This window comes from Notamacropus eugenii, chromosome 4, assembly GCF_028372415.1.
Source record: "Notamacropus eugenii isolate mMacEug1 chromosome 4, mMacEug1.pri_v2, whole genome shotgun sequence".
NCBI classification, from domain to species: domain Eukaryota; kingdom Metazoa; phylum Chordata; class Mammalia; order Diprotodontia; family Macropodidae; genus Notamacropus; species Notamacropus eugenii.
Window position 1 is genome coordinate 247914869 of NC_092875.1, and position 13121 is coordinate 247927989.

The 13121-nt window shown below is 39.8% G+C and overlaps 1 protein-coding gene across 2 annotated transcripts in view; it reads left to right on the plus strand.

Moving 5' to 3' along the window:
- LAMA3 (laminin subunit alpha 3) overlaps positions 1 to 13121 on the plus strand; it is a 330029-nt gene that overhangs the window by 130136 nt on the left and 186772 nt on the right. For both annotated transcript variants that reach the window (XM_072604400.1, XM_072604399.1), the window contains exons 15-16: positions 9923 to 10057; positions 11143 to 11280. In XM_072604400.1, coding sequence (XP_072460501.1) covers positions 9923 to 10057; positions 11143 to 11280 — 273 coding nt within the window. The remainder of the gene's footprint in view (positions 1 to 9922; positions 10058 to 11142; positions 11281 to 13121) is intronic.

Genomic DNA, 13121 nt, shown 5'->3' on the forward strand with positions numbered 1-13121 from the left:
ATCCCCTTGATTTCCAGTTTTTGGCCACTACAAAGAGTGCTGCTATAAATATTTTTGTACATGTGGGACCCTTTCCCATTTTTATGATCTCTTGGGGATACAGTCCTAGAAGTGATATTGCTGGGTCAAAGGGTATGCACATTTTTGTAGCCCTTTGGGCATAGTTCCAAACTGCTCTCCAGAATAATTGGATGAGCTCACAGCTCCACCAACAATGACTTAGTGTTCCAACTCTCCCACATCCTCTCCAACATTTATCATCTTTCTGTTCTGTCATGTTAGCCAATCTAATAGGTGTGATGTGGTACCTCAGAGTTGTTTTGATTTGCATTTCTCTAATCAAAAGTGATTTAGAGCATTTTTTCATATAATTATAGATATCTTTAATTTCTTCCTCTGAAAATTGCCTGTTCATATCCTTTCACCATTTATCAATTGGGGAATGACTTTTAGCAAGCATTTATTAAGTATTTACAACATGGCAGGTGCTGTAATAAGCTCTGAGGATGCAAAGAAAAGACTAAAGGAAGGGTCATGTCTAACTCTTGTGAGCCTCGGTGATTGAAAGGATGGAAGTTAGGAAGACCGATGGGTATTTTGAAATTTTATTTTTTATTCTTTTTGAATTTATTTTTGTTTTAAATTTTGAGTTGTAAATTCTCTCCCTTCCTCCCACCCCTCCTCCACTCACTGAGAAGGCAAGCAATGTGACATCAATTATACATGTGAAATCATGTGAAACATTTCTGTATTAGGCATTTCTTTAAAAGCAAGAAAAGCAAAATGAATAAATTATACTTTTATTTGCACTCAGAGGTCATTAGTTTTCTCTCTAGAAGTTGGTAGCATTTTTCCATGAGTCCTCTGGAATTGTCTTGGATCATTGCATTGATCAGAGTAGCCAAGTCTTTCACAGTTGATCATCATTATAGCATTGCTTTTAACACACACGATGATCTTCTGGTTCTTCTCACTTCATTTTGTGTCAGTTCATATAAGGCTTGCCATGTTTTTCTGAAACAATCCCCTTGTCATTTCCCTTGGCACAATACACTCCAATCAATGGGTATTTTGGAGAGATATTGAGTTCTACCTTGTATCTGGTCTATTTGATATGCCAATGGGGCATGCAGATGGAGATGACTAGTAGACAATATGAGGGCTTAAGTTTGTCATTTCTAGATTTTTTTTCACTTTTAAATTGCTTCTTATCTATCCACTAAAATTTATCCAGATAACCTGATCTGGTATAAGAAAACACATGAATGAGTCCTAGCTCTGCCACAGACCATATAATTATGAACAAATCACTTAACCTCTCTTTTACGGATTTCTTCATCTATAAAATGTGTGTTAGACTAGATGATCTAGTTAAGGTATTGTCAGATGGGGACATAGGACACACTGGAGTGGGAGGACACACAGGAGGGCTTCTAGTAGGTGTTCTAGCAGGTTCACTCTTGATCCAGGCAGACAAGAAGACAGGAGTAGATTCACAATAAGGGTTAAATAAGCTTACTTTATTCTAGTCTAGTCTTCTCAAGAGGGTTGCTGATAACAGGAGCACCAACTCCTACAGCTTCCCTAATTACTCTTCTTGCAGGGGAGGATGAGAACTGGAGCTATAACTCCTATAGGTCCCCTAAGTCTCAATGGGGGCCAACCGAGACGTGCACAGCATTCCAGGGTGTGCATCCCCGCCTAAGCCTTGATGGGGACCAATCAAGGCATGCACAGCATTATACTCTCATATTCCCCACTTACTGGCCCATTTGATTATAGGGTAACAGACAAAGGAGGCAATTTGCCAGCAATAATCTCACAAGTTTACATTACCTTACCATTATATCTCACTGCACAGGTGCAAGGGGTATTTACCAGATGAACTCAAATGTTTACATTCTATTAAGATTATAATGTGGTGTGCAAGCATGGTCAAGATGTTTACAAACCATGAGCCTGGGAACTAGAGATTGTTATGACTGTAGATCCTGGGAACTAGTATCTTAAAAAGAATAGCAAAATCTACCTTACACATAGGGATTTTACCTTAGATTTTTACTCTAGATTCAATGACTTTATGACCTAGAAGACTTCAGCTAGAGGGAGATATAGAAAGAGTTATGGGAAAATTTCAAGGGCTATAGACACCTTTCCCCATCTGGTCATGGACCCTGGCCTAGAGACTGGAGAATATTTCTTTAACATCTAACATCAGTCTTCCATTTTTCATTATGTAGTGGTGCGGGGATAGGGTGGTAAGTAAGACTGGCTAGCCAGTCCCGCTAACACATTGTCTAGATGGAGTTTCTGGTAAAAATATTCTCTTTCCATTCTAAGAAGCTGTATAAAAGAAGAATCTATAATTCTCTATTTCATTGTATTTCCAAGCCCTCAGTCAGAGATAGCACTGTGGAAAAACTTCTAAGTTTTAAGTCTCTTCTCTTCTGGGATGAGATAGTATGTACAGTAGTTGGAAGACCTTAGTGTGCTATTATATAAATGCCAGATTTTTCTCATTCTTCCTCTTCCTCTCCTTTCTCTTCCTCTCCCTCCTAGTCCTCCTTCCTCTTGTTCCTTTTAAGGAACAGACTTTCTTCATATTTAGAGGAAAAGTTTTCAGGCTCCAATGGGAGAACTCAAAGGGAGAAATGAAATTCAGAACTACCACCTTGGAGTCTTTAATAGGCAGAGGGGGACATGGTGGCAAAGCATTTCTGCAGTGAAGCATCTGTCCTGACATGCCTCATGCCCATGTGGTTCACACAGCTTCGCTCTCCAAATCCTGGCACCAATTCTAGTGGCTGCCTCTGCTCTGCTGGGCTGTCTGGGCTCTTCCTTGATTGCTGCCTCCTGCTTGGATTAGTCTTCAGAGATAGAAAGCTCAGCCCTACAAGGGGCCATCAGGGTCATGACAGGTTATTACCTGGTCAATGGCTTTGCTCCTTCCAATTCAATCAGGGGAATCCTGTTCATATTTCATGAAGGAACAAATCTTTCCAAATGGTTTAGCCTTCTTATTAATAGCCCCTTACTTTCTGTGATTAGATGCTAGGCTTCCTTTACAGTTGTAACATGGCTGGGGACACAGTGGGACTCTATAGTTAAGGGGACATGCTCAGATCTGGGAACTCCCCTTGGTGGCTATGGATCCAAATGGGAGTGACCTCTAGGTGTGACTATGGCAGTTACTTCTTCCTGCATCTGTGCTCTCCTGGAGTTTTCTCTGAAATTTATATGGTGATTCCTGGCAACAGTGCCCCAGACCCCAGGGGGAATGAAACCCCTTCAGGCTGCAGCAGCTGGTGGCTGTGATGCTTTATTTAGGGAAAGTTGCTATGGGGATGGCAAACCTAAGGACCATCACTACCCACACACCTGACTGCCAAGGCATTCGCCAAGAAGCTCATTCTCTGACAGTCAGAGACTAGGTGCCTGCAAAAGTCATGTCCCCAAAACAGCGAGAGTAAGTTAGAATAAAACAGAACGTATTGTTTGTCTTATAGTGGGTTCTGCTGTAGAATACAGAACAGAGTGTTGCTGTTGGAAAGGATCTTAGGGATTATCTAGTCTTCAACTATCTCAAAATCCAGATGAGGAAACTGAGATTCATCTAGAGAGGAAAGATGAACTGCAACTTCACAAAGCTAGTTAGTGTAGAAAGAGAATGGAAAAGAAAGGGAAATGTAAAGGAGACACTAAATCTGAAAGCATTTATTAATCTCTCTGTGCCAGGCACTGTACTAAATTCTGAGAATGAAAACCCAAACAAAATTAAAGATAGCCCCTGCCCTTAATTTATAAAATAATAATATAAATAATAAAATTATTTATAAATAATATATCAAAGGAAAATGAAAAGGGGGGGCGGGGAGAGAAGATACCCATTCAAGTCACTTGATCGGCCTGGGCACTTGGGGAAGAGCTAACCAATCAGGCAGAAAGACATTAAGTATTTGTACGTTGTGTTGACCCACTTTTCAGGCAGAATTAATGGTTTCTTACAGTATAGACTATTGTTGTTCAGTCATTTCAATTGTATCTGACTTGTCCTGACCCCATTTGGGGTTTTCTTGGTAAAGCTACTGGAGGAGTTTGCCATTTTCTTCTCCAGCTCATTTTGTAGATGAGGAAACAGGCAAACAGGGCTAAGTGACCTGTCCAGGATCACACAGCTACTAAGTGTCTGAGGCCACAGTTGAGTGCACGTCTTTCTGACTCCAGGCCTACTGCTCTACCCACTGCACCACCACCTAGCTCCAGGGTAAACTGAAGGGACAATGAGTCTTCTCTCTCCTTCATGAAGCATCACTTGTCATCCTCCAGAAAGGCTGCCCCAAAGGAATAAGTAATAGCACACTTAGCACCTGGAAGGAGCAGCACATTTAACAATTTTTACTTACTACTCTGGCCTCAAAGCTGAGAAAACCTGGGTTCAAGCCTTGTGTCTGACATGTCCTGGCTTTGTGATCCCAGAAAGTAGCCTAACCTCTCATTTCTCTAGGTGATCAGCCAGCATTCTTAGAGGGTCTTTCCTCATCCAGCATTTCCCTATACGCTGAAATAAGAGATCTGGTTTTTATACCCATTATCACATTAAAACAGGTTAGTTTCTCAGTTAAACTAGACAGGGCTCACCAGATTACATGCTGATTTGGGGAAGTGGGAGGGAAGAGAGGGGGAGAAAATTTAAAATTTATTGAAGTAAATGTTGAAAACTCAAAATAAATAAACTTTAAAAATTAAAAAAAAAATAGACAGGGCTCTAAAAGAATCAAATTTAAGAGCAGACCTTTTGATTTGACTGTTGTCGGGAATGGGAAGAAGGAAGGAAGGAAAGGAGATTGGAGAAGGAGATGAGGAAATGTCCCTAATCTTGAAGCTGCTTGGAGAGGCTTGGTTTTGCTGCTGGGGAAGGTTCACAGCCAGAGGGGACAGTAAGAGAGTATCAATGTTCTAAGGCAGGGATGGGAAACCTGTGGCCTCCAGGCCACATGTGGCTCTAGCCTTAAAATGTTCTGTGAAGTTTGGATTCAGTCAAAGGGCCACACTTGAGGACCTAGAGGGTCCATATGTGGCCTTGAGGCTGCAGGTTCCTCACCCCTGGTCTTAAGGGGAAGGATTGAGAGGTGGAGAAAGTCGTGGTGATGGTGGGGAGTCTGAAGAGAAATCTTCTTCAGTTTGTTTTAACTACCTCCTCATCTGGCCGAAGACTGGAGCAATTACAGAAAAAGGGATTTGAGGAACATCTGCAGTTTTCCCTCTGGCCTGTACCCCTTAGGCCCAGTCAACCATAAGGACAGATCATACTATGGTGGTTCAGGGCTGATGGCTCTGTGTGTGGCTGCCCTTAACTGAGACAGCTGCCAGTTTCCTGGCACCAACAGGAAAAATGTTTTTCAACTGCTATGACTAAGAGGCTGTCCCTGAGTCATGAAGAATTTTGTTTATCCTTTTTTTTTGCTCATCAGAACCATAGAATAACAACAATTCAACACTTAAAAGACATGTGATTGTGATCCATGTGGATTCCCTCCATTGATACCGATCAGAGCCCCTCTGTGAGTCAGGAGTTGGTCTTTCAAAGTTATGGGAATAGGAAAAAAGTCATCTCATCATAGTGCAGCTGGTGCTGAGCCTCTCTCACTTTGGGTTGGTCCTCAGATAACAGGCACAAAGTCTACCATTGTGTCTTATACTTAAAACTTTTGCAGCTTGGTAGAATAACAGGATCATGAAGTTAGAGCTGAAAGGGATCTCAGAGGTCATCTAGAGCAACCCTTGTTCCTTGTCCCCATTTAGCAGTTGAAAAAACTGAAACTTGGGTGAAGTGACTTTTTTTTACTGAAAACCTTTTTTATTGTAGGTGGATTGGAATAGCTAGAAACAGTTTAGATGATTCCAGTTTTGTTGGCAACATCTAAAGCATCATAGTCTGGAGCAAGTCAGATGTAGGTCTTCTCTCCATCAGCTGGATCAGTGTGGTGACCTTGGCCATGTCGAGGTCATACAACTTCTTTATCCCCTGCTTGTTGGCCTTGTTATCCACAGTGAAGACTAGGATGTTGTTGTCTTCAGTCTTCTTCATAGCAGACTCAGTGGTCAAGGGAAACTTAATGATGGCATAGTGATCAAGCTTGTTTCTCCGAGAGATGCTTTTCCAAGGGTATTTGTGCTGCCTTTGAAGTCTTAGTGTCTTGGGTTGCTGGAAGGTGGGGAATGTTCAGATCTTCTTCTTCTTTTTTTTTTTAGATTATACATGTGTAGTCTTGCAAAACACTTCCATAACAGTCATGTTGTGAAAGACTAACTATATTTCCCTCTATCCTATCCTGCCCCCCATTTATTCTGTTCTCTCTTTTGACCCTGTCTCTCCTCAAAAGTGTTTACTTCTAATTACTCCCTCCTCCCATTTGCCCTCTCTTCTATCATCCCCACTGCTTATCCGCTTCCCCCCTATTTTCCTATAGTGTAAGATAGATTTTCATACCAAATGGAGTGTGCATATTATTTCCTCCTTAAGCCAAATCCAATGAGAGAGAGATTCACTCCCTCTCACCTCCCCCTTCTTCTCCTCCATGGGGAAGAGATATTATGGAGGTAAAAAGGGCAAGATTTGACAACTAATTGGATATATGGAGTAAGAAGAGTAAGAAGTTGAAGATAATGCTAAGGTGATGAATCTGGAATGGTCATACTTTTGACAGAAATAAAGAAGTTTGAAAGAGGAAGGTTTAGGTTGAGGATAGATAATGAGTTCAGGTTAGGAGCTGAGTTTAAGATGTAATAGGGATATCTAGCTGGAAATGTTCGGTATGTAATTGATAAAGGAAGTGAAATACAGGGGAAAGATTGGGCTCTCTCTCCCCCCTCCCTCCCTCTCCATATATATGCATTCTGTATAAATATGTGTGTACACATGTATGATGTATGCAGATATGCACATGTATGTATAAATACATGATTCACATGTATTTATAGATTATGTGTATATACATATAGATATGTACATATACACACATATGTATGCAGATATCATATAACCTCACTATCTTCCATGGGTTTGACTATTACCATTATGCACATGACATAGCTACATATATACATATGTAATACACATGCATATCCACACATGTATATGATAAACATATTTATATGTATATATGAATACATGTGTGTATATATCATTTGTACAACCATAATAGTCAAACTTACGAAAGCTGATAAGCTTATCAAGCCAATGTGTCATTCTCTGGGGAACAGAAGGAAAACCTCAGATTCAATTTAAATTCTGCCTTTTGAGAAGTTTATCAAAAGTTATTAATAATCAAAATCACAAATATGTCTATTACATTTCAGAACCTCCTAAATAGGATAAAAGACCCTAGCTATTTTTGCCAAGGGGGCTGGACCTCTATCTTCCTTTCTCTGCTAATCTTAGCCATTCGTTAGTCTGCTTTGTTATAGCCCTCTTTTCTCTTTCTTTAAAAAATTATTTTTATTCTGAATTTAAAGAATACCAAAAAGAACATTTCTTATATACAAAGTAAAACAAATAAAAGGGGTTTGTAAAAACTCAAAATCTCTATTAAGTGTAACTTAGTTTTTAAAAAAAGTATGTAACAATTTCAACATGTTACTTTCAAAGCTGTCCTGTTTAGCTGGGACTCCTTCCTTCTATTTTGTGCATTATATATGATTGTAATGGAATACTATTGTGCTACGAGAAACGATGAACAGGTGGACTTCAGAAAAACCTGGAAAGATTTATATGAACTGAAGCTGAGTGAAAGCAAGCAGAGCCAGGAGAGCATTATGCATAGTAGCAGTCACAACGTTTTTGATAGACTTAGCCCTTCAGAACAATGTAAGGACCTGAAACATTTCCAAAGGACTCATGATGCAAAATGTCATCCATATTCAGAGAAAGAACTATGGAATCGGAACACAGAATGAAGCGACTATTTTCTCCTTTGTTTTGTTTTGCTTTTCTCATGGTTTCAAACATTCATTTTAATTTTTCTGTGCATCATAACTAATGTGAAAATGTGTTTAATAGGAATGTATGTATAGAAACCCCTCCAAAAAATATTTCAATGATTCTCTTTTGTTTCTTGGCAACACTTATTGATAGTTCCCCTCTCACTAGCAAGTTAAAAAAAAGAGAAGAAAAAACATAATCCTTAGAACAAGTAAGGGTAGTTAAACAAAACAAATTCACATATTTTGCCTCTCCAAAAATGGATGTCTCTTTCTTCACCTTGAGTCTTTCTTCTCTCTGTCAGGAAGTGGGTAGCATCCATCCTCAGCAGCCTTCTGGAGGCATGGTTGATCATTGCGCAGTTTAGAATTTAAGTCTTTCAAAGTTTTTTTTTTTCTTTATGGTGTTATTGCTACTAGATAAATTGTTCTCACTTCACTGCATGAATTTATACAAGTCTTCCCAGGTTTCTTTGAAATCATCCACTTTGTCATTTCTTAGTAATATTCCATTACTTTCATATACCAAAATCTGTTCAACTATTCCCTAATAGATGGGTCCCTTCTTTGTTTCCAGTCCTTTGCCACAAGAAAAAGACATTCCATAAATATTTTTTGCATATATGGGTCTTTTTCTCTTTGATCCCTTTGGGGTACAGGCCTACTTCTGGTATCGTAGAGTCAAAGAGTTTGCACAGTTCAATGGCCTTGGAGGCATAGTTCTAAATTGTTGTTCAGAATGGTTGGATGAACAAGACACCAGTATTGCTGTGTTGCCACAGCCCTTTCAGAAATTGTCATTTTCTTTTCTTTTTTTTTGATCACCTGTTCCATTTAGATGGGTGTATGATGGAACTTAAGGCTTATTTAATTTATATTTTTCTAATTTTTAGTGATTTGGAACATTTTTTTGAATATGGCTATGGATAGCTTGGATTGTTTCCTTTGAAAAATGCCTGTTCATATTCTTTTTCCATTTATCTCTTGGGATATTATATCACCATTCCCTTTTGTAATCATATCACCACTCCCTTTTGTAATCAAGAACTAACACAAAATCATAAAGAAGTTAGGACCAGTCATAACTTTATATTAGATGGAGGTGTGTGTGTGTGGCAGGGGCAGCTTCTAAGGCCCTAGGCAAACTCAGAAATTAGGAATAATTTAAGGAATGGAAAAATCTTAAAGTAACTGCCTATAAAAGTGAAAGGGAGGAACTAAATCTGATTCTTTCAATCACACACCCTTCTTCTAAGGGTTCACAACTGAGAGAGAGAGAGAGCTTACGCTGCCTTGGTACCTCAGTCTTTGTTCCTATTTAAAGAGCATCTCTGACTTACTCTGACTCACCCTCTCCAACTTAACCATCCTTGGGCTGCCTTGGCTTCTTCTTTTTGGAAAGCTCCATACGTTTCCTTCCTTCCCAAGTTCTCCACCTCCATCCCCTCCAGGCCAGTTCTTACTGGACTACAGTTCCCAGAGGACCATGCAGCTCGCAGAAGACTGTTCTTCAAGGTTACAGAAGTTGGGTCGGAATACACAGTTACACACTATACCACACTACTAGTCTAACATACTTTCAGGCTAGTTACTCAAAGGAAACAAAGATTGTATTACTTTCCCTGTAGCCCCTTAGTCACCTACTAATCTCAGGGGGAAAACATTTCAAATCAGAAAGAAGGATGTAGACATAGGGAGACTGAAAGGAGTCAGAAAAAAAGCAACAGATTATAATTTTAAATTATAATTACAAAAAATTCCATAAGGCTTTCAAGGGTGATAAAAAGATAATCAACATTAAGCTTTTTTTGCTTGTTTGTTTGGAATTTGGCAGCTGTTGGTTCATCGTTAAATAGAAATTAAAAGATTGATGCCAGAGTGAATATTCTCAGGATTTTTTTAAAAAGTATTTGTAATTCCCTTCTTTTGTTTTTGCTCCTAGAATGTAACTGTGACCCAGCTGGCTCCCAGGATGGTGCTTGTGGACCCAGAGGCCAGTGCCGGTGCTATCCCAATTACGCTGGCCTTAACTGCAACCAGTGTGCTCCTGAGTACTACAGCTACCCTAGCTGCATTCGTGAGTAATCGACTCTTTTCTTTGACCTAATTTCCTTTGCTACTGAAGTAGCGGCAGCAGCCAAGGAAAATTTCCTGAAAACTATTTTCCTGCAAGCTTTGGTTCCTACAGGTGGGTATGGAAGAAGAGTTCTAATTTAAAAAGAAAATCAAACAAACCCTACTATAATTATCATCAGAAAGTTCATATTGAATGCCTGGTTCTATGCCAGATCTCTTATAAGGAAAACAACTGGACCTGATCTCTGCCCAGTGGGATTCTAGCAACCTGAAGCCCAGAGGTGAGAGAAGTTTGGCAACTAGAGGATGGCTTTAAATAAACTGTCTGGAATGTGACTTGAACCCATGGCTCTGTTCTGACTTAAAGCTCCAGGTAGTGAGGATACATTTATAACCTCTGAGACCAAAACACTGAACTGTCTGGAACCAAGGATCAGAAATATGTTTGAAAGTGTTCGTTGGGGTTCTGAGTTGTATCAAAGGGTAGCATGAATTAGCAATACTAAGTGATCCGTTCTTGTTAATATAATCTTCTAGCCTTATAAAGCAATTTCTCCCTTGTCAGAAAGTCACTTTATGACATAATCAGATAGATTGCTTATTGTGTTGTACACCAGAATGAAGCTTCTTAACCCCACTCCTGTTCAGTGCCACAGAAATTGATTGGACTCTAAAAGTGGGGAAAACAGTCAGAAAGTCAGTTCTATAGAAAAATTTGTCTATGCATTAACACAAGCAAAGACCTGACCAGAGCTGGGGGAGAGAAAGGAAGAGATGTGAGGGATTCCTTTTCAACCCTCCTTCAAGTCGCCTCCTTCAGCCTCTCTACCACTGAAGGCTTTGAGGAGGGAGGAGGGTGGATTGTAGTTTTCATGCCCACTCAGAAATAAAGGATTGAAACTAAATATATAAGAGAAGAGCCACTTTCATTCCTTAAAACATTTCCTTAATCCACCTTCCTCAAGTACTAATTATTGTAGAAATAAAGCATTCCCAAAGGCACTTTGGGGCCCACCTTGCCTAATATAATCATGTTGGATGGTTAAATGCTAATTATCCCAAGTCTGATGGTGTGCTTCAATCTAGCTTGTCAGTGTTCACCCCTTGGTTCGTACCAGACTACGTGTGATCCAGTCACTGGGCAGTGTGAATGCCAACCAGGGATTACAGGACAGCTGTGTGATCAGTGCCTTTCTGGAGCCTATGATTTTCCCCACTGCCAAGGTAGGCATGCCCAATTCTGGTCAAAGGTGTGTATGATTAGTTTAATTACTTAATTATCAATTAACTAATTAATGGAAGTTAACAAAAGAAGTCATTAATGATTCTTTGGAGAAGCAATGTGTGGAAAGAGTACTGAACTTGGAGTCACAGGACCCAAATTTGAATCTTAAGTTTGACCCTTAGTACCTGGGTGACTTTGGGCAAGTCATTTAACCTCACCCATAAAATGAAGTAGGATATTATGACTAGATCACTCCAAGCTCCCTTCTAACTCTAGATCTAGGACTCTTTCAAACCAGCCCTCCAAGACTTGATGCCTTCCACCAAAATCCATCTCTGTCATTCTTGAATGCTCTATGTCAATGGCACTTACCCAGAAAAGAAGTCATTTCTCATGCATGGCTCAGCAGGATTTTTAGAAGTTGTCTGCAAATTATGAATTTTCCGTTTCTTGCAATCATATGTTGCATACTTGTCTCATACAGTGAAGTCCGGTGTAACCTCTTTGGGTTGATTGGAAAATCCAACAGCAATCTTCCAAAAGTTCAAACCAGGAGGTCAGAATCAATTTCTAGTGATTTGGAAAAGTTCAAGTAGCGACCTTTCTAGTTAGCTGCTGTTGATTCCTTGTTTTTCATAGAATCCTAGAATTCTAGATCTGGGAGAGACTTTAGAACACCAGAATTGAGGAAAGACAATGGAATCACCCTGTTTAGAGGTTGTTGGTGAGCGTAGAATGTCAAGGTCAGGAACCAGAGAGATGGAGGCAGTGTATTTAGATGACTTTTTCTACAAATTTTACAGTAAATGGAAGGAATGATCACATGTCAATGGCTTGACAATATGGCAGGATTACAAGAAGTTCTTTTTAAAGAAGTGGGGAGACCTCAAAGTCTTATGGTGGATAACAGGGAGAACATTGTGACTGATTCTCAAAGTAGTGAAACAGCTATAAAATCCTCATCTTGCAAGTGCTGGATCACAGATGATGAGGAAAGCTGAGTTAATTAAAGGGGAGGATAGAGGAAAGGTAGGAAGCAGCAACAGAAGGAAAAACAAATAGAATTGCCCAAGTAGGGAAACAAAGAGAGTGGGGGCATGTGGGCAAATAGCAGAAAAAAATACAGTGAACAGACAGAAATAACAAAGAGGAAGAAAAGTGCCGAAGGCAAACAGAGAAAGGAAGGATGAGAGGAGAACAGCTGAGGGGTAGTGTAGGGACAAGGAAACAATTTTAAGGGGAGTAGAAGGAAGCAGTCTTGAGGAGGAACAGAAGGGATCGAGTTGAGAGGGAGCAGCGGATCGTAGACGCATTTAAGCAGGAAGGCAGTGGTGAATGATCACCCAGCTCATGGCAGGAATTTATCTTAATACATAAAACCAATTCAGCTCATGACAACCCTATGGCATCGCAGAAGGCTGAATTATCAAAGAGGTTTAAAAAAGGTTCGCAAAATTATGTTTCCTAAATGTGCTTATTAATGTTAGACAAATTGTGCAGTCCTTAAAGTGTTAGAAGCAGCATGTGGTGTAAGGGGACAAAGATTTCTTTGGTCAGAAGTCCAGTGTTGAATGCCTTGGACTCATTCCTTCTGGGCCTCAGTTTCTTCTTCAGTAGAAGAGGAGATCAGACTAGAAGGTTCTTTTTAGCTCTAGACCTTTAATCCTAAAAAATATCCCCAATTCTTCAGGTAGCTAAGTTGAATATTTGCTAAAAAGTGGTGCAACATTGCCCTCTGCTGGAAAAAATTATGTTTGCTCAAATTGTTATTGCTAGGTTCCATTTCCAGCCTCCTGCTTCCCACCTATACCCTTCAACCTCTAATAAAAATGAACCTTTA